The sequence below is a fragment of the Ctenocephalides felis genome, unplaced genomic scaffold (assembly GCF_003426905.1).
Source record: "Ctenocephalides felis isolate EL2017-DRISC unplaced genomic scaffold, ASM342690v1 CF-g0.4_SCAFFOLD_01170, whole genome shotgun sequence".
Taxonomy (NCBI): Eukaryota; Metazoa; Arthropoda; class Insecta; order Siphonaptera; family Pulicidae; genus Ctenocephalides; species Ctenocephalides felis.
Window position 1 is genome coordinate 35017667 of NW_020537324.1, and position 27386 is coordinate 35045052.

General features: G+C 32.3%; 4 protein-coding genes across 4 annotated transcripts; 2 read left to right on the plus strand and 2 right to left on the minus strand.

Annotated features, from left to right (window-relative positions):
- Positions 1-6886: 6886 nt before the first annotated feature.
- On the minus strand, positions 6887-11999 carry LOC113365811 (trypsin-2-like). The gene is made up of 6 exons (XM_026607356.1): positions 11942-11999; positions 11124-11311; positions 9168-9287; positions 8129-8278; positions 7884-8051; positions 6887-7044 (listed from the first exon to the last, which is right to left on the minus strand). The coding sequence occupies exons 1-6, from the start codon at positions 11997-11999 to the stop codon at positions 6928-6930; spliced, it is 801 nt and encodes a 266-aa protein (XP_026463141.1). The 3' UTR covers positions 6887-6927.
- Positions 12000-14208: 2209 nt separating this feature from the next.
- On the plus strand, positions 14209-15380 carry LOC113365812 (lectizyme-like). Its single transcript, XM_026607357.1, has 6 exons — positions 14209-14260; positions 14379-14566; positions 14642-14761; positions 14828-14977; positions 15036-15203; positions 15264-15380. Exons 1-6 carry the CDS (start codon positions 14209-14211, stop codon positions 15378-15380), a joined length of 795 nt encoding a protein of 264 aa, XP_026463142.1.
- Positions 15381-19147: 3767 nt separating this feature from the next.
- LOC113367132 (trypsin-2-like) lies at positions 19148-22581 on the minus strand. Its single transcript, XM_026608761.1, has 7 exons — positions 22575-22581; positions 22335-22436; positions 21565-21752; positions 21188-21307; positions 20312-20461; positions 20080-20247; positions 19148-19264 (listed from the first exon to the last, which is right to left on the minus strand). The coding sequence occupies exons 1-7, from the start codon at positions 22579-22581 to the stop codon at positions 19148-19150; spliced, it is 852 nt and encodes a 283-aa protein (XP_026464546.1).
- Positions 22582-24836: 2255 nt separating this feature from the next.
- On the plus strand, positions 24837-26022 carry LOC113367133 (lectizyme-like). Its single transcript, XM_026608762.1, has 6 exons — positions 24837-24888; positions 24999-25186; positions 25258-25377; positions 25445-25594; positions 25653-25820; positions 25906-26022. The coding sequence occupies exons 1-6, from the start codon at positions 24837-24839 to the stop codon at positions 26020-26022; spliced, it is 795 nt and encodes a 264-aa protein (XP_026464547.1).
- Positions 26023-27386: the final 1364 nt, after the last annotated feature.

Here is a 27386-nt window from a genome sequence, read left to right on the forward strand (position 1 = left end):
AAAAATATTTTCTTAAAATAATGTTACAACTCATGATATATCCTGATAAATTTATAGTGTAACATTCTATATTTAATTAATATTAGTCATGTAACAATTATTATTTTAACAAACATTTCGTAATATATTTACAAACATTCGAAATGTATTTACTAAACATTCGTAATATATTTACAAACATTCGAAATGTATTTACTAAACATTCGTAATATATTTACAAACATTCGAAATGTATTTACAAAATATTCGTAATCTATTTACAAAATTCGCTGTACGTAAATATTTTGTCAACAACGCACGAGAATACGCGTGACGTCACCAAAGTGAAAGTTTTACGCATACAACGATAAACGAAGGGTCTCGCGTGAAAGCACGATGCAGCATACGCTCTGGCATACACGCGATAAGGACGGAGGATCCTAGGGCGCTCGATGACCTCAGCGCGTTCAAACCAGCACAACGTTAGAGAGAGATGAAAGAGTTGTGTAATTTGCACGAAGCATCCCAAGCCTGTGAGTCAACGCAAGTAAAAGGAAGATAAAAGATAGCTCGATACGACTTTTGCCCTGTGACTCAAGCGAGGGTGTGAGAAAGATAATCATATATACACATTCGACATCACCGAAGGAGAAATTTGTCATAGCCAATTATCGATGACCTCAAGCGAGATGAGTTCATCATAGACCAATGACCGTCTCATCCCCCGAAGATTTTGGCGAGATGAACCGACGACGACCTCCGAAAGGATACGAAGGAACCACCACCCTCGCCAAGAAATCAACCCCACTACAGGAGTAGGAGAAGCTCAATTAGTATATAAGGTCATAGAAAATTAAGAAATTTGTCAAAAGTGTTTAGTCGCGTTTGCCCTAATACCTTAAGGAACTTGTTCTGACTGCATCAGCAAACTTAACAAGTTGGCTTAAGATATTAGAATTATTTTGTTAAGATTAACAAAAACGGTTGAAAAGTTATTAAGTGTAGATACATTTAATACTTTTCTAGTGATTTTGAATGCAGAAGCATTTAAATAATTTTGGACTTAGTGATTTTGAATGCAGAAGCATTTAAATAATTTCGGACTTAGTGTAGTTGAATGCAGAAGCATTTAATAATTTTTTGAACTTTGTGAATTAAATGCGGAGGCATTTAAGTCGAAAGCTGTGTAAACTCTTAGTGTAATAAAGTAACTCTGACTTTGTTAATTTTACTCTTTGTGTACGTGTAGCATAACTGACTTAGTGACTATATATATTTATATCTGTTCTTTCCGTATTCTGTACCTACATACCCGAAAATAAAGTGACGGTAGTGTTGAAACTGTGTTCATTCATTGATTCTAACCCTACCCCATTACAAACTGGCGCCCAACCGAGTGGCCAGAAACGGAAAAATGGCAGTTACCATGTCAGAAGAGATGTTGCAGCGACTGATCGGAGTGATAAGCACACAAAACACACGGACGGACTTGGTGTCTGGCAGCTTTGCCAGGTGCACGGCCAGGTTCAACGGAACGCGGGTTCCTGAAAAGGTGAAAGATTTCACAACTACCATCGTCTTGTACAAAGACGTGGAAGGCATCTCGGATGAGAATGCGCTAAAGGGGCTACCACTACTTCTCGAGGACACGGCGGCTACGTGGTGGGAAGGTGTGAAGTCGGAGGCCAATACGTTCGACGAGGCGATTCACTTAATAAGGACGTCGTTTGCCCCAAGTAAACCCCCGCACAGCGTCTATATAGATTTTTTTGGCACTCGTCAAGAAAAGAAGGTGAGTACCGACTTATTCGTTTGCCAAAAGAGGGCACTGCTGGCGCAGTTGCCATACGATATCGCGACAGATATACAGCTTGATATGCTTTACGGACTACTGCATATGCGGATCCGTGAACGCATCCCACGGACAACGGTCACTACATTTGATGAACTGCTTCAAAGAGCTCGCGACGTGGAAGCTAACCTTTCCGAGGCAGAACAGGGAGAGAGTAATCCGGCGGGAAGACGAAAAACTTGCTCTTTTTGCGGCCACACTGGACACACGGTCACGGAATGTCGCAAACGCCAAGGGACCAAGCAGACTCCTAAGAAAGAGGAGCCAGAAACTCGCAGCGAAGCGAGAATTTACTGCTATGGATGCGGCAAGGCAGGGGTTATCCGCAGCAAGTGTCCGGTCTGCTCTCCCCCAACAACCGCACAGACAGCAACAACGCAAAGAGTCGGATTCTTCAGCCTGACCACGCAAGAGCCAGGAAAATGCAGCTACTGCAAGAAGAACGGGCACTTAAAAGAATTCTGCCCTAGACGCCTGGCCTGGGTAAAGAAGCGTGATCTGAAATGGAACCGCCAACCAGGAGGAACTGCGGCTCAAGATCCTTGCTCCAGGCCCGTTATTAAAGCACAAATCCAAGGCGTAATGGGTTACGCACTTGTGGACACCGGCGCAGAAAAGAGCATCGCGGGAGAGACTCTATACAAATTACTGCAGTCAACGAACCATCAATTTGAACCGTCAATGATGACAATGACGATGGCTGATGGAGAGTCGAAGCTTCGACCCATATTAAAGACAACGACCATTGTGCGGCTAGAAGACAGACCAGTGCCAACGGAATTTGTCGTGATTCCGGAAGCGAGAGGAAACTACAGCCTGCTAGGCATGGATTTCTTGCACAAAGCCGGTCTCGTGCTAGACATGAAGCACCGCACATGGAACTTTTCGGACCAGACGCAAAAGTACCCTTTCGCAGCAAAGGATGAAATTTTCGGGACAGTCGAAGTAACACGGGATGCAGAGCATGTTAACGAGGCTGCCATGAGCGTTCCGGCACCAACACAAGAAGAATGGACACGGATGAAACAGATGATCGACAGGTACTAGACGCGCTGTTCGATGCCTGTTTGCGCTCAGCTACGCCAACGGAGAAGAAGGATGAACAGCACACTTTGGACGCGCTGTTCGACACCTGTTTTCGCTCGGTAATGATCATCCCTACAATTCACATAGCCTCTCTGAGCGCCAAGGAGCTGAGTCAGCGCAAAAATAAGGGACATCCAGTTCCAGAAGAAGATCGATGGAAGGTGCAGCAGCTACCCTCGAACGGTGATCTCTTCAAGGAAGCATTAATGCCGAGCCCTATCCTGAGGCAGACAGACGAGATGAAACCATACATCCTGCAGACCGACGCAAGCAGCTATGCTCTAGGGGGAGTATTACTACAAGGAGAAGGCGCCGACGAAAGGCCGGTAGAGTATGCAAGTCGCCTATTGACGCCGGCTGAAAGGAATTACAGCACCACGGAACGCGAAGCACTGGCGGTGGTATGGGCCGTTAACAAGTTCCGTGGGTACATCGAAGGGGCCAAGATAACGGTAGCCACCGATCACAGGCCTCTAAAATGGTTAATGACCCTACAATCGCCCAGTGGTCGACTGGCGCGATGGGCATTACTACTGCAGCAGTACAACCTGCAAATTGACTACACCCCGGGAAGGATTAACGTAGTAGCAGACACGTTGTCCCGACCGAACATCGAAAATCAAGAAGTAACATCCGCACGGATTGGATTGGTTTCAATCAATTACCCAAGCAGAAGTGCGGCTGAAACAAGACGGGGTCAATTTGAGGACAGCAAATTGCAAGAAATAATCAATGCGTTTGAAACGACCGAAGACCGGCAGGACTACCAAAGGTGGACAGAACGAGGATACCTAATGTATCAAGGGGTATTATACAGGTACAATCCAGACTCTGACGCGGAGGAACCACAGCTGGTAGTCCCGGCACAGGAAGTTAAAGATATTCTGCACGAATACCACAACGCCTCAACTGCAGGACACACTGGTATTGAACGCACAATAGGACGAATCAGCCAAAGGTACTATTGGACAAGCATGCGACGCGACGTGACGGCTCACTTAAAGGATTGCGTGGAGTGCCAGCGGTACAAAGCCACGAATCAGAAGCCGGCGGGATTGATACAGACACCGCCGCTACAACAAAGGTTTGAAGTCATCGCCATAGACCTATTTGGACCTCTACCAGCGTCGGAAGAAGACCTGAAATGGATATTCATCGTCGAAGACCCAACGACCAGATGGGTGGAGCTCTTCGCACTGAAAATGCAACAGCTCAAGAATGTGCGAAAACACTAGTGGATGAAGTTTTCTTGCGGTTCGGGTTCCCAAGAAGGCTTATCAGTGACAACGGATCTCAGTTTGTGAGTGCAGTCATGCAGCATACGACGCACTGCCTAGGGATCAAACAGCACCTTATTCCGGTGTACCACCCACAAGCCAATCCAGTGGAGAGACGCAACCGCGATCTAAAACCTCAACTAGCCATCTTAGTGGGTGAGAAACACACGACTTGGCCAGGGAAGTTACCTGCGATAAGATTCGCGATGAACTCAGCCATATGCAAGAGTACGGGGTATACCCCGGCATACTTAAATCTGGCGCGCGAACTTCGAACAACAGACGATGTCTACAGAGATCTCAGGGCGATCATCGAGAAAGAAAACCCCATACCAGACATCACACCGTATCTACTTAAGATGGCTGACACTTTCAAACAGGTACGAGAGACCCAAGAAAAGCAGCAAGATATGAGAAAGAAATATGCGGACAAAGAACGGCGGTCTGGTCAAGCATACAGTCCAGGAGACAGAGTATGGGTAGCCACGCATACACTGAGCAACGCGAAGAGAGGTTTCACGTCAAAACTCGCTCCACGACGCGACGGACCGTATATCATATTACAACAGAGAGGACCTACCAGCTATGAAGTAGGACGCCCTGATAATACAGACGAAATCATAGGCACATTCCACACATCTGCCCTATCACCTTTCTTAGGTAATGAAAACATCATACCTGTGATTCCGATAAGAAAGCGCGGTCGACCCAAGAAGAGGACTACGACCCAATAGAATGTTTTATGTATGGACTCTCCGCCGAGACGACTGTAGGTCCATAGGGGGAGTCTGTAACATTCTATATTTAATTAATATTAGTCATGTAACAATTATTATTTTAACAAACATTTCGTAATATATTTACAAACATTCGAAATGTATTTACTAAACATTCGTAATATTTACAACATCGAAGTATACAAACATTCGTATATTTTACAACATTCGAAATGTATTTACAAAATATTCGTAATCTATTTACAAAATTCGCTGTACGTAAATATTTTGTCAACAACGCACGAGAATACGCGTGACGTCACCAAAGTGAAAGTTTTACGCATACAACGATAAACGAAGGGTCTCGCGTGAAAGCACGATGCAGCATACGCTCTGGCATACACGCGATAAGGACGGAGGATCCTAGGGCGCTCGATGACCTCAGCGCGTTCAAACCAGCACAACGTTAGAGAGAGATGAAAGAGTTGTGTAATTTGCACGAAGCATCCCAAGCCTGTGAGTCAACGCAAGTAAAAGGAAGATAAAAGATAGCTCGATACGACTTTTGCCCTGTGACTCAAGCGAGGGTGTGAGAAAGATAATCATATATACACATTCGACATCACCGAAGGAGAAATTTGTCATAGCCAATTATCGATGACCTCAAGCGAGATGAGTTCATCATAGACCAATGACCGTCTCATCCCCCGAAGATTTTGGCGAGATGAACCGACGACGACCTCCGAAAGGATACGAAGGAACCACCACCCTCGCCAAGAAATCAACCCCACTACAGGAGTAGGAGAAGCTCAATTAGTATATAAGGTCATAGAAAATTAAGAAATTTGTCAAAAGTGTTTAGTCGCGTTTGCCCTAATACCTTAAGGAACTTGTTCTGACTGCATCAGCAAACTTAACAAGTTGGCTTAAGATATTAGAATTATTTTGTTAAGATTAACAAAAACGGTTGAAAAGTTATTAAGTGTAGATACATTTAATACTTTTCTAGTGATTTTGAATGCAGAAGCATTTAAATAATTTTGGACTTAGTGATTTTGAATGCAGAAGCATTTAAATAATTTCGGACTTAGTGTAGTTGAATGCAGAAGCATTTAATAATTTTTTGAACTTTGTGAATTAAAGCGAAACTCTTAGTGTTAAAGTAACTCTGACTTTGTTAATTTTACTCTTTGTGTACTGTAGCATAACTACTGACTTAGTGACTATATATATTTATATCTGTTCTTTCCGTATTCTGTACCTACATACCCGAAAATAAAGTGACGGTAGTGTTGAAACTGTGTTCATTCATTGATTCTAACCCTACCCCATTACAATAGTTATTAAAATAAATCTTTAACATTTGACCAAAAATTTTTGGTGAAGTGTATAAGAAAGCTGGTGAATAAGTATGCTATTTTAGTAACTATTTAAAGCTATTTCAAGGTTTCAGAATGTACTTCAAGCAAATGATTTTGCTCAATATAACACTGTTCTCAGGATTGAGAAAAATTATAATATTATATATGTTTTAAATAAAATTGTTAATATAAAATTATAACATTTATATTCTTATAAATCAGAACTCACAAATCCGTTGATAAATCAAAAAACCTCATAAATCTAAATTGTTCAATAACAAAATTCATAAAAGGTCTAATAAAATATTCCATTGATTGCTACTTTGTTATTATGATTTTTTTACGCAAACATTATATTAAATGCGACTCATTGAATATTCAAATAGACGGATTATTTTATATTTTTCATTTTCCCATAAAACTTGTGAGATCAAATAAAATATTAGCGTAAAACCTTAAAAGGTTCATAATTATAATAAATTATATTTTTCTATTATTCAATAAAACTGTAGATATGTTAAAGTCAACAAGTTTTAATAAATTAAAAGACCAATTCATATTACAAAAAATATATTTTAATGCAGTAGAAAATTATCTTACTAAATTATTAATCATTATTACTAAACTAAATTATAATACAATTATATCGAAATAATTCATTTAGTATTTTCGCTTATCCAATCTAAGTAACCAGAAACTCTTGTATAAACGGATGGTCTGTTGCGAGATCCGCATGGGATATAGCCCCAAGAAACTACACCCAGTAAGATAACCTTTAAGTAAGACAAAGTCAGTAAAATTCAATGATTATGAAACAGTAATATGTGTTATTAAAATCGATTGAAATGCAATGAAGTGACAAACATGAAATAATTCATATTTCCGCAAAATACTAATATGAATAAGACTAAGATTAATAAGTAATCAGAATGAGATATTTTTAGGTAATAAGTCAAAAATTGTTGAAAAAAATTGGAATAGAGTTGTAATATATTCATAATTATGAACCATTATGAATAGATTATAAGCTTTACTAGTAATGTGTAAAATAATTGTAATAATTCTTGTAGGAATGTTAGAATTGAAAAGCAAGAATTATTCACTTTGAGTCCGATCAAGATATTCATATCACTTTTTTTAAAAAAAATTGTAATTACATGTGATTTTTGCATGTAGTTTATATTATTACTTTTATTTCGCATGATTAAAAATTGATCATTTTTTCTGAGTATTATGTGTCTTTTTGTGGGAATTGATATAAAAGTGAATGTAGCATCGAATTGATTTTGGTGTCGCAAAATTGTTTATAATATGGGTATGAGTTTGGAATAAAAAAAAGTTGGCAAATTTACTTAACTTATATAAAATACTGAAACATGAAATAACGTTTGATTCTAACTTTCAGAAAGGTAGTGCAGAAAGACCTCACTAAGTTTCAATGTTTCAATCACCGTAAAGATTGAATATGTTTGATGCCAATGTATGTTTTAGCATGTTTTACTATTCATTATAAAACAAAAAATAAAAATGAAAACCTCCAAAAAAAATATGAAGAACATTTAACAAGCAATTAAAAACTTGCATGACTGTTAATAGAAGAATAATAACTCACGTCATCGCCATTGTATTGAACAAGTGGACCACCAGAATCACCAGAGCAAGCACTGATGCCACCAGTCAAGGGACCAGTGCAGATGTTCAAAGGATCGAGAGGAGATGCTCCTGGTCCGCCCATAGCATTTTCGCAATCAGTGTATGGAACAATCGGTTTGTCAACATACTGAAATATTAGAAATATTCATTAGCATAAACAAAAAACTGAATATAATACTATTGGCATATAAAATAATTCAATACCTGTAGTTCATTTGGATAAGTGGGGAAGATGGTAGTTGAAGTAGATCCCCAACCAGAAAGCGTCACTTGTCCAGAATGTGCTTCGTCTTTCAATGGAAGTCTGATTGGCTTCACATTGTCGTTAAATTTGAAAGGTGTTGCTAACTCAATCTTAAATGAAATAATGTATGCGATAATCAACAGGACATTTGATTCATTAAAAAATTAAAACAGACTTAAAATCAGCCAATAATTATATACAAGTACATTTGTAAGTTATTTACAGTTTATTGTTAAAACAATTATGTAAAGTATTCATGATGTTGATCCAATTCTATAAGAATTGCAATATATTATATATTCACATTCATAATATATCGTCATATTCATAATAGCATTGTAGTTAAATTATACCTACTATTTGAATTTCCTAATACAATTAAACTGTATTTTTATTAGTGTATTATTTAATAGTGTTTACGTGTTATTCAACATGTACATAAATATTTTTTACAAAATTTTTGTAAATTCATTGATTTGATTAATTATTGAAAAATTTATAAGCGTAAAGTGGTTGTTTAAATTTATTTGAAATAAGCAAAATTAAATTATATCGAATAAAATAACACAGTTGCAAACAATATTTCACTTCAATATCATCATATTTAATTTGTTAGAAAATATGAATTAGGTATGGAAAACTATGAAAATATAATATACAAACGCACTTATACGAAGTAACAAAAATAGTTCAATGATACAAAAAGTGATTTGATTATCTCGTAAGTGATAAGTTTTCCTATTACTCTCTATTATATATACTAGGCTCTAGTTCTACTCTAAATTATTATAAATATCATGAACATATTCTTACAATATAAGGGGAGAGATAACTATTTGAGTGAAGCAATTCACGAAATGAATTTCTTTGATAAGAACTGTTACTGTTGCAAATTAGGTATGTGAAGGTATTGACAGAATATATGATTAGTTACAGAACGATAATCGAATCATTATGAATAAGAACTGAATTATGTAATATATAAAATGAAAAACTTACCAAAGCGACATCGTAAGGACCCACCCTTCCAGTGAAGGACGAGTGGACGATGGTCCTCTTGTAGGCGCAACGTTGCTCAGATGATTCGCTTTTCGACAAATCGTGTTTTCCGACTACAGCCTACACAAATTAATTATCAATTAATTCAAATCGAATTTAATATTCATACAATTGGCTTTTGCGTTAATTAATAACACAAATATAAGTTTGCAAAATATAACAGCATTATATTCATATAACAGCTACTATTCTGAATAGAATGCTTCAAAAATGATTTAAGTACTACTTTGTAATATAATTGTTAAATATAACAAAATAGAACGTTCCTATAATAATAACAAATATTTTAATTTTGATATTAAGCTAAAATTAGCGAACTGTATACAGATCATTCTAAATGAAATCCCATCTTTTAGATTTATCTCGTCTCATTCTATTCGTTTTGAGACAGCACCGAATATTAGTTATTTAAGAAAATATACTTTTAAACCAGATCAGTAAGGCAAACAATTTCCCTTTTAACCAATTTTATAACATAATTGACAAAAAAATATATGGTGCGCTATAAATACAATCAAATAAAATAAAATTTTAAAATTCACTTATAAAGTATATATGACTAATGTACAAAGTAAAAAAATAAACCAAAAAGCCAGATTATTTGATATTTACTAGGTTAGCATCGCGTTTAAGTATAATAATAAATATTTAAGTTGTATCAATTACAAATGTACATTAGTACAAAAATTATATGGTTCTACATACTCATTTAAAACACAGGGTAGGACGGGGTTTATATATATATATATATATATATATATATATATATATATATATACCAAAAACCAGTAATGTTAAAAAAATTTAACTACAATATTTGAAAGTTGAGGGAAAAACATATATAACCAAACACCATCAAGATTCTTACGACGTGGATTATTTCTGAAAAAATACCAGATCAAAGTTAATTACAGTGTTCTCTATGTAAAAATGCACCCATAAATTTATATTTTGCTTGAGTTGAATGATGTATTAATTATTTTGTAAAAATACTTCAAAATTAAAATTAAAATATTGGACCTGTTTGCCCCTGTCCGAATTTACCCCGCCTATGGGGTAAAAAAACAGGTTACCAATTTTTTGAAAAAAGATACATTCCTAGAAAAACAAATTAGCTGGAATTTTTACTGAACATAGACAGATAGTCGTTTCTTTGATATGTGTTATTTGTTATGATATTACGGTTTTGGTTTTATATTTTTGTAATATACCTCAAAGTCAAACTCGCCCAATATAAATTTCAATGATATAATATGAAATTAATATTTTCCAAGGATTTGTTTGTAACAATGATATAAATGGTCAAATAAATTACTTATAAATCCTACTAATATACTAACATGATAACATCGTATTAATAATGAATATATTTAATTTTATAATTTTTAATTTTAATTGTTATAGTTTTATTTTACTTTAACTATATCGATAACAAAGTTTTATTCTTTTTTATGTGCTCTTCTTTGAATAGTATATATTTTTTTAGAATAATGTTAGTTCTATATTTATTGCAAACTATTTTAAAACTTCTGAAGACGACATGTCCAGTGTCAAGTCGTATAGAATAAATATTCATTATTGTCTACTTTTTATTTATGTTTGGCTTATTAGCTAACATTTTAATATTATATTAATATAATTAAACAAATATTCAATATTTATTTTACTTTTTAATATATTTTAATAAATTATTAAGAAATATCAATATATTAAAATAAAAAATATTAATAAATTTTGTAATGTGAGCATTCAAAAACTAATTGAACTGGTTTCTCTGAGACATGTACAGTAACTAACCATAAGATATTCATTTATATTGTTGTATTAAATAAATGTTATACCAGGAGCAATATTACAAAAGAAATAAATTTTCTTTGTGACGAAAAAATGTCTTACCTCGTAGTTTTCAGTTCCGCTGATGCAGTGCGCGGCTGTCAAGACCCACCTGTCGTTCAAGATGGAACCGCCGCACAAATGCTTTCCGGACCTTTGCAGGGAAACCTGCCAGGGGAACTGGTGAGGTTTGGCAGTCTGGCCACCAACTACACGAGGAAAACCTTCGGGAAAGCCAATCCAATCGATTTCTAAGAAAAAGTTAAAAGTATACATGAGAGAATTTATCAAAAATATAAAAACTACATTACAATACAAAATATAAAGATATAAAACCTCGATAATATTTAATCGCCCAATTCTGATCCATAGTTAACAAATAATAATAAAATTGTCTGTTATAATTCATTAATTTATAATTAACTTCCCGTAGAGTATGTTACAGTATTCGCAATAAAATCGAAATTAAAAATTCTTATATCTTTGCGTTTCAAAGGTTTCTGAACATTTTGCCATACTCCAAAAAAAATAGATGTATGTGTATGTGTGCGTTTCTGTAAAAAAAAATCAAAATGTAAAAAAAATGTCTGAACCTTTGAAAAAACTGATTTTTAAAAAAATATAAAAATTCTCAAAAAAAATTTTTTTTCAAAGATTTCGTAAAATTTTGTTTGTTTGTTTTTAACGAATATTCGGTAAGGGAAGTATACCAGCAATTTCCCTTACGGCACGATGCCATGCACCACTAGTTTAATTTTAATTATTATATTACAATTCCAAAATATTATTTCACAAACTTCACATAAAACACATTGATGTACAAAACTATAAATATTAGTTGATTAAAATAAGATGTGGTTAAATATTATTCAAAAACTTGCCGTTTGTTGGTGCAGCAGCAGCGGCTGCGATGAGCAATGTAAAAACGTAAAGTTTCATATTTGTTATTAATTGTGGTAAGTAATTGTGGTATATGAGGAAAGTGGGCACATTCTCCTATTTATATAGAATCAAGTACCAAGAATGAATCACTTATCTACTATATTATGCGTTTCAATCATTTTTAGATTCAGACTTATCTACAATCAATTGCACACCGCAAAGACAAAGAATATACATTGTTTACATATTACCCGACATTATATGAATCATATAAACTAATCTTATTTTTGAGCAGCATAAATAAGATTAATAGTACAAATTTTCATAAACAATATATTTTTTAAAATATATTTATCATATTAGAAATGAAATATATTTCTCATGTTGCAATATTACTTAAAAAGCTAACATTGAACAGTTTTTCCTAAATTCATCAATTATAATTACTAGTTATTTATGAAATAACTAACGGAATAATTGTTGTTATATATCCTGAATTGCCTTTTAAAAATTTGGTTACCAATTATATTACAGTTAACAATAACCGGCAATAATGGTACAAAGTTGTTTGTCTGTTTTTAACAATATATGCATTTAGTTAAAAATATTGGCATTCTCGTGACTAATTATTGTTAGAGCTAGTAAATTCGCTATCAGAAGCTCCAATTCGGCATGTGTTTTAAGCTGCCTGATATCAAGCAGTAGTGATAGCAAAATATAGACATCAATAATAAAATAACTAGTTGGTATTGGTATTTTGCCTTGAGGCAAGTTACATGAACTTTCCGATATATAAATTAATTTATGAGTAGATTTATTACACATAATTGAAAAAGAACGAACACGTTAACTCGGAGTATTTTCAAAAAGCAACTTCTCATAAATCAACAATTATTATTATATTTAAACCGGTATGGTTTAGTATGTTTATTAAGACTAAGTACTATATTGTTATACCAAGTAAATCGTCTAATTTTAATTTTAGCTAACGTCAAAAGAACTAGTTTTAGTTAAGTTTTATAAGACCATGATATATATCGCTTAAAAAAAATCCATAAAAATCGGATTAAATTTTTTTTTCAACAGTTAATTACAAGAAAACGGCTCGGTAGATTTTCACCTAAATATAATCACTAATTTTTTTTAAAATCGGTTCGGTAGGATGATCTCAAATGTGGACGAAATGTTTAACACATTTTTTCAAATTACAAAGAAACGGTAGTCCTCATCGAAATACATCAAATGGCTTTTAAATTTCTCAAATCGGTTCAGGCGTTTTTGAGAAAACATCGATGAAAGGTCTAATTTTGACAAATGCCAAAAAAACGATACCAATTTTTGCAAACTTTGACGAATTTTCAAAGTTAAACCAATTGTCGCAGGAACGTAATATTTTAGTATGATCTAGAAGACTATAGTATCTACCGTCAAAAAAATAATAATACAAATCGTCTGCTTTTTATAAAGAAACGGCTCGGCCGATCGTCTCACAATACTGACAAACGATAGTCCTCGTCGAGATACATCGAATGGCTTTTCAATTTTTGAAATCGGCCCAGCCGTTTTCGAGAAAACGTCGATTTACGGCAAAAAATCTGTTCACATACATACACACACACACATACTTTTTTCAAATTTGGTCTCATTCGATTCAGAATGGCTTGAAACGTCGAGAAAACATAAAATTAGCGAATCGGGTTTTTTGATGAAAACATAAGCTTCTCCTTCGGGAAGTTAAAAATAACCGCTCCGACATTAATATAAATACATAACATGCAATTATAAATTCATCAAATAGAGACAAGCCAAAGCCGCGTGTTATGTTAAAACATAAGTTTACAACAGCTCATAAAATTTTACAATTTACTTCATAGTCCAATTTTTTTCTAAAAAATACTATTCAAAATTTGTTACAGAAAAAATACTAATATTGTAGACATAAAAAAGTTTATTTTCTCAGTAATAGCTAATCTACAATCAATCTATGCAATATTTTATTGATTGATTTCAATAGAGATAAAAATCGTATTAGATATAAATTTGAATACAAATTATATTATTTTTTTTAAATCAAAATATTTTTCGAATACATTTTTGACTAATCAAAATATTAGAGTAGACGGTCCAGACGAAGCGCAGGTCAGTATCTAATCATTTGTCTGGTTAAGATACGATCTCACGCATGAATCAAAATTCACACGATGCATTTTATTATAAATAGCGCGATTTCAATGAAAACAAATCATATCACAATAAGATTTAAAAAATGAAAGTTATATTAGCCTTTTTATTGGTGGCAGCGGCTACAGCTGCACCAGGTAAGAAAACTTAAGCTGTCAATCATTCATTTCTAAAATTGTAGCTATTGAATAGTTGCAATTAAATTCATTCCAAGCTTCATAGTTACATTAAAAAATCGAATCATTAATTTCACAGACGAGGATGTAATCGGTTTTCCTGACGGTTTCCGAAGAGTGGTTGGCGGCCACACCGCGGACCCACATCAATTCCCGTGGCAAGTGTCCTTGCAGATGTTTGGCAGCCACTTTTGCGGCGGCATCATATACAACTCCAAATGGGTGATAACCGCTGGACATTGCATCATGGGTATAAATGGATTTGAGGTACGTCGTAAGCTTAGTTATTCAAGCAAGCAATGCAATAACAAGTGCTAAGATTATGCTAAATTCTTCTTTTAGGCGGTAGCAGGAAAACATGATCTGTCCAAGACCGAGTCGACAGAACAACGTTCTGCCTTCAAGAAAACCTTTGTGCACAAGTCGTACGGAGGTAGCGTTGGTCCTTATGATATTGCAGTGGTACGTAAAAAATATGATTGTTTATAAATGAGATTTCATAAGTTATAACTAATATTTCTAAATCAGATTGAAGTGGATCCACCATTTAAATTTAATGAAGCCGTGCAGGCTGTAAAGTTGCCTTTGAGAGATGAACCTCATTCAGGGCAGGTGACATTATCCGGATGGGGATCTACATCGACCACTAGTTTTCCTACATATCCAAATCTTTTGCAGGTAATGAAATGAAAACTATTAGATTGTGCGTGATAACCAATATATTATTTGTCGTTAGACCGTTAACAAACCAATTGTATCTTATGCCGAGTGCGAAAAGGTTTTGGGAGGTCCCGGAGCATCTCCACTCCATCCCTTGAATATCTGCACCGGACCCTTAACCGGCGGAGTCAGCGCATGCTCCGGAGACTCTGGCGGACCCCTGGTGCAATACAACGGAAATGAGGTAAGCTCTTTAAAAATTTTAAATAATTACAAAGTTTTTATTCATGATTTATCATTATAGGCAACGCTTTTGGGTATTGTGTCTTGGGGTTACATTCCTTGCGGATCATTGAACAGACCATCAGTTTATACGAGAGTTTCTGGATACTTGGATTGGATTAAGGAGAATACTAAATAATGATATTCTATGACATTTGTTATATATTAGTATTATTCATGAATTAGTTTTAAAGAAAATGAATAAAATTAAATAGCAGTATATGAAGTGTTTTCATTTATATTATTAAAAGTATTTGTGTTTTCACCAATTTTGCATAATGTTATTCTTATCAAATCAACCAAATATTTTATTAAATATATTTCATTATATTCAATTAAACCTAATCATAAAACTGAACATACTTCATAAATTTTTTGCTTTGCTTAATTATATGCTTTCTGATGCATATAATTAACTATTAGTGCATGGCATCGTGCCTTAAGGCAAATTGCAGCAACTTCCCGTACCATAATGAAATTTTCGAAGAATATTAAATGTATTCAAATATATTGTAATAAAATGTTTATTAATCGTATTTTATAGACAAGATGTAAGGGAACATAAACTGGATGATAACATTTAATAAGTTTACATGAAAAGTAAATGAACAGAATTTATTGAAGGAGAGTTATTGGAATAAAAGGATTTTGTCTTTTCTAAGAATTATAAACTAAATTGCAAAGTTAAAATTATTTATTTCAATTTTATAAGTGAGCTTTAAAATTTTAGCTGTAATTAAAATTCAAAAAAAATTTTTTTTGGAAAATAAAAAAATAATATAAAAAAAATTGCTTTCACCAAACACAATAGTTTCGTCAACACAAGAAGAAGGTTTTTTGAATCATTCAAATTAAAAAAACTGTCATTTTTCGCACATCAGCTCTGTAACCCCGAAATAGCTGGACTTGTCTCTGCCGAAAACTAATCAGCACATTTCCCCATCAGTATTAGAAAGCCTATGTTTTTTGAATTATTCGAATCGGTTGATTATCCGTGCGCCCGAAATCAAGAACGAAAAATTGTATCCATACAAAAATACACACGCACACACACATTCATTTTTTTAAGGTATGCCAAAGTGTTCAGAAACCTGAAACGTAAAGATATGCAAATATTTTCAATTTCGATTTTGGACGATTTCAATAATTTATCCTATGGAATGTTGAATACATATATTCCTATTGTATGTTCCATACAATTTATAAATTTATAGGAAGAAAGAACAAGAAAAGCAAGCATGAATACAGCAATTAATCAACCTCCTGTAGGGCAAATCAAATTTTTTTTATATATCTTAATGTTTCAGAGGTCTCTGAACATTTTGGCATACCTTAAAAAAAAAATGAATTTATGTGTGTGTGTGTTCAGAAACAAATTTTCGCCGACAATTTCGGGAACACGGTTTAACTAGTTTCAATGATTCAAAAACCATTCGATTCCTATTGATAAAGAGACGTGCTGATTCGTTTTTGGCAAAGGCATGTCCAACCATTTCAGAGTTACAGAGCTCTGATGTGCGAAAAATAGCAGTTTCTGTAATTTGAATAATTCAAAAAACTATTTTGTTGTGTAATAAAGTAAGCAAAAAGTAAATATTTAACCATCAACATTTGACCACAATTTTGTGAAGTTTAACACTTTCCACTTGCAGCATCTGAGTCGAAAGGGTTAATTTCCCATTTCCGGGTCCAGTCTACATATTTTTTGTTAGGAGATCAACTATTAAATCATTCATTTACTTCCCTTAGGGTGAGTTACAGTAATCGCCCAAAAATCCTAAATATTTTTGAAGTAAAACTTCTTTAGGCGCAACTAGGATGTAAATTCGTACAAATGCAACGGAAGTGCGTTAAGGCAGATAGGATAAGATAAGAGTCGGGTGCCAATAACGCGTCATTCGCTCTAGATTATATCATTTCTATACGGGTCGATTGTGATTAGTCGTCGCGTATGTGAATAGAGATCTGTCGTTGTATGCGTACCGGCATCAACGCTGTATGCGTACCGATATCAACTCAATCAAAATCGGCATAGATAAATAAACGTTTTAAAGTTACATCATAATACAAATGTAGATTTAATAAAAAATGCCTGAATCAGAAGAATATTTTACCCTGTTCCTAATAATAAAACAAATTAAACATTTGTGTACTAAACGTAAGTTTATTGATTAGAAATTATTTATATATTATTCGTAGTTTGTATGAATCTTTGAAGTTATAAAATGGAAAATATTTTTTAGGTGAGACATATTACAGCTGTTCAAGAATGAGATTATATCGCCAGCGAAAAAGTAAAAAAAAATACAAGCTGTCAATGAATGTATGGTAATTTTAATTACATGAAGTTCTTCAAACACAATTACATGATGAGTGAAGTTCCGAAAACAATATTTGTTTAGGCGTTGCTTAACATAATCCACTGTGTGAGCGAATATTATAGAATTTATTAATCAGCAATTACTTCATTTCTTTAATGAAGGTTCATATCTAAATGCTAATTACAATGACAAACCGATCATGTCATATCTGAAGTATGACTTTAATTACAATATTATAAATATATAAATTATAATTTCTCATTATATAAATGTGTATAATGGTTGACAGTAATAAATATGTGATCACGAGTGTTACCATATTACTAATAAACATTATTCAAAATTGTTATACGATGTATTTATTTTAACTTAATTGCCATCTTGTACACTGGCAAATAAGTTTACTTTAATCGCGTGTGAACCTTACGCGTACTCTTTTTGGCATTTTATTACTTTTCAGAGGTTGAAAAATTGATGTATGTGTGTGTGTTTTGTGCGGGTACAATATTTTCACGATTTTGGGCGCATGGATCAACCGATTGAAATGATTCAAAAAAACTTTTGATTCTTATGAATCAGGAGATGGGCTGATTAGTTTTTGGAAAATAATTTTGACAAAAACAGGTCCAGCTTTTTACGTGATACGAAGTTAACAGTGCAATATGGCAGTTTTTGAGAGAACGAAGCGTCTGATTTGCATAGTTCAAAAAACATTTTGCTTGTGACGAGAGTGTAAAGAAGCATTTTTTTAGAATCTCTAAATAATTCAGAATTTAATTTCTATTCTAGCTAAAATTCTTGAATTAATCCTTAGAAATATGATAGTCTTTCATCTTAAATCCGCTTGATTAAGTTCTGTTTACTTACTTTTTATGTAAATGCGTATAAACGCCGTCGTCCGATTTATAAGTTAAAATATTTATAATAATCTATTTGAAAACATTCAAACTCCTCAAATATTTCATGGTATGGGAAGTTCCAGCAATTTGTCTCAAGGCACGATGCCATGCACCACTAGTTATCTTTCGATTGACAATCGCCATCGAATATTGCCATGTCTTCCAGTAGTCAGCATGTTGGGTTTTTACAAGTTCAACCATATTGCGACCACAAATCGAATGCGACTTATGCTACAACTTACACATTTTTTTAAAATGAACAGTATTAGTATTTAGTTTTAAGTTTTATTTATAAATATTGTATATGACTATTTACTAAAAATAGAAATATACAAGTAAATTGATATTAACGTGGTGTATTGTGTATCTACTACCATAGACACCTGAATCTTGACATGGATCCCTGGGAATCCATATGGACCACTTTGAAAATTACTGTTCTAATCTCTGTCAATATAATTAGAATGTAATAATTATCTTTTGAAACTATAAGCACTAATAATCTTCATTTCCTGTCTTTCTTGGTAATTAAAAACTATATACATTAAAGTTTGCCATTATTTTAGTTAATAAAAAAACGAATTCATATTACAGAAAAATATATTTTAATGCAGTAGAAAATTATTGTACTAAATTATTAATTATTATTACTAAACTTATTTATAATATAATTATGTCAAAATAATTCATTTAGTATTTTCGCTTATCCAATCTAAGTAACCAGAAACTCTTGTATAAACGGATGGTCTGTTGCGAGATCCGCATGGGATATAGCCCCAAGAAACTACACCCAGTAAAGTAACCTTTAAGTAAGACAATGTCAGTAAAATTCATGAATATGAAACGGTAGTATATTATATTAAAATTGATTAATATTCAATTAAGTGGCAAAATGAACATAATTCATGTAGTCCGCAAAACACTAATACGAATCAGACATTTATAGATACTTATCAAGATTTGCTATAAAAAACTGAAATAGGATTGTAATATTCTTATAGTTATGAACTGTGAGCGATAAAACAATTATGATTAGATTATAAAGCTTAGCTAATGATGTGTGAAAGAAATATCCTGTAGGAATGTTAGAATTGAGAAGTAAAAATTGTTTATTTCTTTCTTATTTCATCTTCAAGTCCGATCACTATTTTTTAATTTGTAATTACATGTGATTCTTGAATATAGTTTATATTATTTCTTTTATTTTGCGTGATTAAAAATTGATCATTTTTTCTGAGTATTATGTGTCTTTTTGTGGAAATTGATATAAAAGTAAATGTACCATCGAATTGATTTTGGTGTCGCAAAATTGTTTATGATATGGGTATGAGTTTCGAACAAAAAAAGTTGACAAATTTACGTTACTTATATAAAATACTGAAACATGAAAGAAAGTTTGATACTAACTTTCAGAAAGGCAGCGCAGAAGACCTCACTAAGTTTCAATGTTTCAATCACCGTAAAGATTGAATATGTTTGATGCCAATGTATGTTTTAGTATTAAAACTATTCATTATAAAACAAAAAATGAAAATGAAAACCTTCATGAAAATAATGAAGAAAATTTAACAAACTATTAAAAACCTGCATGACCATTAATTGAAGAATAATAACTCACATCGTCGCCATTGTATTGAACAAGTGGACCACCAGAATCACCAGAGCAAGCACTGATGCCACCAGTCAAGGGACCAGTGCAGATGTTCAAAGGATCAAGAGGAGATGCTCCTGGTCCGCCCATAGCATTTTCGCAATCAGTATATGGAACAATCGGTTTGTCAACATACTGAAATATTAGAAATATTAATTAGCATGAACAAAAACTATTAACATATAATATAATTCATTACCTGTAGTTCATTTGGGTAAGTGGGGAAGATGGTAGTTGAAGTAGATCCCCAACCAGAAAGCGTCACTTGTCCAGAATGTGCTTCATCTTTCAATGGAAGTCTGATTGGCTTTACATTATCGTTCAATTTGAAAGGTGTTTCTAATTCAATCTTAAATGATATAAAGTATGCTATAATTAACAAGCCATCTGATTTATCAAAAAATAAAAAAAGTCAATCAACAATTATATACATTTATAAATTAGTTATTTACAGTTTATTGTTATTACTATTATGAAAAGTATTCAAGATATTGATCCAATTTTGTAAACATTGCAATATATTATATATTCACATTCCTAATATATTGTCATATTCATGATAGCATTGTAGTTAAATAATATGTATCTACTATTTTAATTTCTTAATACAATTAATATGTACTTTTAAAAGTGTTTATATTCAACATGTACATAACTATTTTAAATAAAATTCATCGATTTGATTATTTATTAAACCATTTAGAAGCATAACTTGATTATTTTAAATTTTAGACGCTTATTCATGTAACAAAAATAGTTTAATGATTATTTAATTCAATGAATATCACGTAAGTGATAATGAGTTTCTATTATTTTAAATTATGCAATATAAATCTAATACTACTCTACTTAATTATTATAAATATTATAAACCATAAGCATAATCATACAATATAAGGGGTCGGTAACTATGTGAGTGAAGCAATTCACAAAATAAATTTGTTTGATAAAAACTTTTACTGTTGAATATAAAGTATGTTAACGTATTAACATAGCATAGGATTAGTTACAGAACAATGATCGAATCGTTATCAATGAGAACTCGATTATGTTATATATAAAATGAAAAACTTACCAAAGCGACATCGTAAGGACCCACCCTTCCAGTGAAGGACGAGTGGACGATGGTCCTCTTGTAGGCGCAACGTTGCTCAGATGATTCGCTTTTCGACAAATCGTGTTTTCCGACTACAGCCTACACAAATTAATTATCAGTCAATTCAAATAAATAATAATGAGTAGTCTGTCTTAAAACAGGTCTGGGAGCTGAGTTAAACTCGAATTTTAAATAAATATTAATATAATAAAATAGAAATATTAATGAAATATATAATGTTAGCAATAGCTCAAAAATAAATAACTAAATATTCATTTATATTGGAAAATAGATGTTATGGCGAAAACGACATTACAATAAAAATAAATTTTCTTTTTGACAAAAATATGTCTTACCTCGTAATTTTCAGTTCCGCTTATGCAGTGCGCGGCAGTCAAGACCCACCTGTCGTTCAAGATGGAACCGCCGCACAAATGCTTTCCGGACCTTTGCAGGGAAACCTGCCAGGGGAACTGGTGAGGTTTGGCAGTCTGGCCACCAACTACACGAGGAAAACCTTCGGGAAAGCCAATCCAATCGATTTCTAAGAAAAAGTAAAAAGTATAAATGAGAGATTTTATCAAAGATATGAAAATACAATACAATATAAGAACTAAAAAATGTTTAATCAAATTCTGATCCATAGTCATCAAATAATAATAATAATGTCTTTTATAATTTATTAATACATAATTAACTTCCAGTAGAGTAAGTTATAGTATTCGCAAAAAACGAAAATGAAAAGTCTTATATATCTTTGCGTTTCAAAAGATTCTCAACATTTTGGCGCGATAGTTTGATCGATCAAAAATGTTCGAATGTTTCAAAAAATTTCAAATGTAAAAAATGTCAGGTTCATTAAAAAAATGAACAATTAACAAAAATCTTTTTTTTTCAAACATTTCATAATTTTTTTAAGGTTTTTAACAAATTTAAATTTTGGTACGGGAAGTTCTAGCAATTTCTCTTGAGGCACGATGCCTTGCACCACTAGTTTAATTTTATTTATTTTATTACCATTTCAAAATATTATTCCACAAACTTCACATAAAACACATTAATGAAGAAAACTAAAAATATAAGTTGATTAAAATAAGATGTGATTAAATATTATTCAAAAACTTACCGTTTGTTGGTGCAGCAACAGCGGCTGCGATGATCAATGTAAAAACATAAAGTTTCATGTTTGTTAATAACTGTCGTATATGAGGAAAGTGGGCACATTCTCCTATTTATATAAAATCAAGTACTAAGAATGAATCACTTATCTACTATATTATGCGTTTCAATCATTTTTAAATTTATACTTATCTCCAATCAAATTGCATATCGCGAAGACAAAGAATGTGCATTGTTTACATATTACCCGGCATTATATGAATCATATAATAATCTTATTTTTAAGCAGCAAAATTAATTAATAATTCAAATAAGCAGCAATAAATTAATAATACAAAACTTCATATAAAATATTCTATGAAATATATTTCTCACGTTTATAAACTTAGTTTAATTGCGTATTGTTTGTACAGTTTTTGCAAAAATTTTCCCTAAATAACTATAGTTATTTGTGAAATAACTAACAACTAGTGGTATATGGCATCGTGCCTTTAGGCAAATTGCTGGAACTTCCCGCACCGTAACGAAATGATCGAGGAATATTAAGTGTTTTCAAATAGGTTTTTTTAAATATTGTAATATTGTTTAATATTTTTAAGAATTATAAACTGAATTGCAAAGTTGAAATTACTTATTTAAAGTATATTAGAACAGAATGAAAATTAAAATCTGAATTATTTTCGATACACAAAAAAAAATTAAATAAAAATCTTTTGAAAAAAAATATTAAAAACATTTTTTTCCAAAAGCAATTAATTATTTTGTTGAAACAAGCAGAAAGTGTTCTTTGAATAATTCAAATCGGACGCTTAGTTCTCTCAAAAACTGTCATTTTTTGCACATCTAGCTCTGTATTTTCGAAATAGCTGGACCTGCCTTTGATAAAAACTAATCACCTCTTCTTTCAATCTTTACAAACTGAATGTTTTTTAGAACATTCAAATCGGATACTCCGTTCTCTCAAAAACTCGATTTGTATTTTCTGCACTCTTTGCCTCGTATCTCCGTACATGCCTTTGCCAAAAACTGATCAGCACATCTCCCTATAAATAGGGATCGAATGTTTTTTGAACCATTCAAATCGGTTGATCCGTGCGCCCGAAAACTTGGACAAAAAAATGTGGACATACAAGACACACACACGCACGGAAATTTTCATTTTCGATTTTCGGCCCATTACTAGAACTATCTTACGGGAAGTTATTAATTTGGTTAACAATTATAATACAGCAATAATCGAAGAACGGTCAAAGCTATTTGTATGTTTTTATTACTATATTGTGTTCAATTACAAGATGAGAACTATAGGATTCCAATCAAAAGCTTCAACCCCTGCCTTGGGCAGCCTTATATAAGGCAGTAGTTATATCAATTTTCACTGGAAATATAGATAAAGATAGCAATATGTTTCCATGTAAAAAAACCCTTACTCTGAATTGCTGTATCAATAAAAATATCAGAATTACAGAAAATGTAATAATAAATTTATCAAATACATTTAGTCCAACCATTATGCTGCCTTTTAAATTGACGTAGTTAATTTACATCATCGCAACAGCTAATAAAACATATATAAATATGAATGTGAATTGAAAAGTTACAAATATGGTTTATTCAAGAGCAAAATAAATAATATTTACACATCCGCCATTAATTATATTGTAAAATACCGAGATTTTTCTGCTTCGGAGAAATGTTTAGTGTAATGATAAAAACTTGCTCAAGTTTAAGAATAACAAATAAATTTAATTAAATGCAGTCACAAAGAATACTATATTAAATAGATTGCTAGAAACGAAATATTTAATTAAAAGTTATAACTTTTCATTAGGGATAACATATTGATTTTAATTTTCTTGAATTCTCAACTTCTAAAGGACTTTGTATCTTGAAAGGATTATGAACAGTAATTTAAAATAAATTGCAAATTATTTATGAAATAACTAACAAAGTAATAGTATTTTTACATCGTTAATTATCTTTTCAAAGTAATAGTTGTAGAAATATTAGATTTGCGGAAATATTAAATAATATATCAAACAAAAGAGAGGAATATTGCATATGTGCAACATCAAATGACTTCATAATTTGAAAATTATTGGCCAAAATAAAATTTACATTGAAATTTTGAAAACAAACTTTAATACAGAAAGCAATACAGAAATGTATAGCCGTAGTAAAATGTCGATAATCAACGTACTTATACAATATTTTATAGATTAAGTAGAGATAATAATCATATTCGATACAGATATAAATATAAAAATATATAGTTATAGTTTATATATATATATATATATATATATATATATTTATACTAAACTAATCCTCTGCTACATTTGAGTTAGGACTACAGTCAAAACATAAGACGGTCCAGACGCAGGTCAGTATCTAATCGTTCGTCTGGTGAAGATACGATCTCACGCATCAAAAAAAGTTGCACGATTCATTTTATTATAAATACCGCGTTTTCAATGAAAACAATTCATATCACAGCAAGATTTGAAAAATGAAAATTATATTAGCCTTTTTATTGGTAGCTGCGGTTACAGCTGCACCAGGTAAGAAAACTTAAGCAGTCGATTATTCATTTCCAAAATTGTAGCTATGAAATAGTTATTTATTCCAACATTCATAGTTACATTAAAAAATTGAATGATTAACTTTTCAGACGAGGATGTAATCGGTTTTCCTGACGGTTTTCCGAGAGTGGTTGGCGGCCACACAGCGGACCTACATCAATTCCCGTGGCAAGTGTCCTTGCAGATGTTTGGCAGCCACTTTTGCGGCGGCATCATATACAATTCCAAATGGGTGATAACCGCTGGGCATTGCATCATGGGCATAAATGGATTTGAGGTACGTTGTAAGATTAGTTATTCAAGCAAGTAATGCAATAACAAGTGCCAAGATTATGCTTCTTTTCTTAGGCGGTAGCAGGAAAACATGATCTGTCCAAGACCGAGTCGACTGAACAACGTTCTGCCTTTAAGAGAACCTTTGTGCACAAATCGTACGGAGGAAGCGTCGGTCCTTATGATATTGCAGTGGTACGTAAAAAATAAATTTGTTTTATAAATAAGATTTTATTAGTTATAAATAAGATTACTTTTTCAGATTGAAGTGGATCCACCATTTAAATTTAATGAAGCCGTGCAGGCTGTGAAGTTGTCTTTGAGAGATGAACCTCATTCAGGGCAGGTGACTTTATCCGGTTGGGGATCTACCTCGACTACTATTTTTCCCACATATCCAAATCTTCTGCAGGTAATAAATTGGTATCTATTAGATTGTGCACGATAACCAATATACGATTTGTTGTTAGGCCGTGAACAAACCAATTGTATCTTATGCCGAGTGCGAAAAGGTTTTGGGAGGTCCCGGAGCATCTCCACTCCATCCCTTGAATATCTGCACCGGACCCTTAACCGGCGGAGTCAGCGCATGCTCCGGAGACTCTGGCGGACCCCTGGTGCAATACAACGGAAATGAGGTAATCTCTCTAAAACTTCAGAATAATTATAAAACATCAGTCATTTTGGTTTTTCTGGGTCTTAATTCAAGGGTTATCATTACAGACTACACTGTTGGGTATTGTATCCTGGGGTTACATCCCGTGCGGATCTTTGAACAAACCGTCAGTTTATACGAGAGTTTCTGGATACTTGGATTGGATTGAGGAGAATACTAAATAATAATATTCTATGATATTGCATAAATAATTTTTTATTTGTGAATCAATTTTTATAAAATTAATAAAAATGTAGAAATTGAATATAATGCATTTAATTTTATATTTCTAAATGTATTTTTATGTTGGTTAGTATATAATGATTTGTTTTACTTTATTATTATTGGCCTCTAATAACATTTAGCCTTCTACATAATATACAAATTAACTGAATTATAATAAAGTAGCAAATTTTATTTTATTCAATAGTTACTAAAAACAAAAAACAAAATTACTTTTTATTAATTTCAGCATCAACTTAATTCATCTGACACAATTTTTCTATTAAACTAAAATAAACTACATTCTAAAATTAGGTTTTCATTTTTCACTAACGCGAAACCCTAATTGCAAATTTCGGTTACATTTAATATAATAGAACAATTGCTCCTCTGTCTTCGCTTAAAATTTTTCCAATCTATAATTTTAACCCAGTCTCAGTTGTATATAATTTGTAATATAGTTTTAATTCTATATGTATCTATAATTTTAGAACAAGAGAAATTTAACAAGATCGCGCAACAACAACATTTTGTTTATAAAATCAGTTTTGTTAACATAGTCAAAATTACTACATCTATTATATTGAAAATTATTTCTATAAAATTTATGCATTAAGCAAAATTTGCAGGAATATACCTAAGAGCGTCAAAAATGTCATTAGTAAAAAAGGAAATACAAACAATATTACAATTTCATTTACTTCTAAATTATAATAGTTTTTTAAAAACTAAAATCTTTTTACATTTAAAGTTTTATTGTATCGAACAAAAATATTTGTTATTTTGGAAAATAGTTTTAATTTAGTAATTTAAGACACGAAATTTATGTTACTTTAACACTTATACTATTGTTTCAACACAAAGGTATATTTGATCCATGAATATTTAATCATATAAATAGAAACTTGTTCTGAATAATACTCATTTATTATATGATATAACAATATGCAGAAGTCATTATCAAAACTATTGTAACAATTTTATCTTGCAAATCAAAATAAAACATTTCAACAACTTGAGAGAGTTGTTTACCCATGAAATACCCATGAATAAAAGTAGCACGGGATTAGAAATAAAGGATATTTAACCCTCCGTCGGTCGGATATTTTTTCACCTTCGAACGGTCGGAAAGGTCTGGCTGGACCACCATTCATTTTACATGCATTTATATGGGATAAATGAGTTTTTGGTGTCTTATATATTAACGATTATTAGTAGTAAATATTTATAGTTTTGATTTTTTTTTCTTACTATCTTTTGCATGTGTTGAGCTTGCTTATAATATATATATATATATATATATATATATTATATTATATTATATAAA

What these genes read in the sequence shown, in the direction of transcription:
- LOC113365811 (XM_026607356.1), bottom strand. Translation starts at nt 11,999, where the DNA reads ATGAAACTTTACGTTTTTACATTGCTCATCGCAGCCGCTGCTGCTGCA. An exon ending in TGCTGCTGCACCAACAAACG is followed by an intron (nt 11,312 to 11,941) that starts GCAAGTTTTTGA and finishes ACTTTTTCTTAG; the next exon opens with AAATCGATTGGATTGGCTTT. An exon ending in CTTATCCAAATGAACTACAG is followed by an intron (nt 8,052 to 8,128) that starts GTATTGAATTAT and finishes CTAATATTTCAG; the next exon opens with TATGTTGACAAACCGATTGT.
- LOC113365812 (XM_026607357.1), top strand. Translation starts at nt 14,209, where the DNA reads ATGAAAGTTATATTAGCCTTTTTATTGGTGGCAGCGGCTACAGCTGCA. An exon ending in TGGGTATAAATGGATTTGAG is followed by an intron (nt 14,567 to 14,641) that starts GTACGTCGTAAG and finishes TTCTTCTTTTAG; the next exon opens with GCGGTAGCAGGAAAACATGA. An exon ending in TGCAATACAACGGAAATGAG is followed by an intron (nt 15,204 to 15,263) that starts GTAAGCTCTTTA and finishes TTATCATTATAG; the next exon opens with GCAACGCTTTTGGGTATTGT.
- LOC113367133 (XM_026608762.1), top strand. Translation starts at nt 24,837, where the DNA reads ATGAAAATTATATTAGCCTTTTTATTGGTAGCTGCGGTTACAGCTGCA. An exon ending in TGCGGTTACAGCTGCACCAG is followed by an intron (nt 24,889 to 24,998) that starts GTAAGAAAACTT and finishes TTAACTTTTCAG; the next exon opens with ACGAGGATGTAATCGGTTTT. An exon ending in TGCAATACAACGGAAATGAG is followed by an intron (nt 25,821 to 25,905) that starts GTAATCTCTCTA and finishes TTATCATTACAG; the next exon opens with ACTACACTGTTGGGTATTGT.
- LOC113367132 (XM_026608761.1), bottom strand. An exon ending in GTCCTTACGATGTCGCTTTG is followed by an intron (nt 20,462 to 21,187) that starts GTAAGTTTTTCA and finishes ATATCATTTAAG; the next exon opens with ATTGAATTAGAAACACCTTT. An exon ending in CTTACCCAAATGAACTACAG is followed by an intron (nt 20,248 to 20,311) that starts GTAATGAATTAT and finishes CTAATATTTCAG; the next exon opens with TATGTTGACAAACCGATTGT.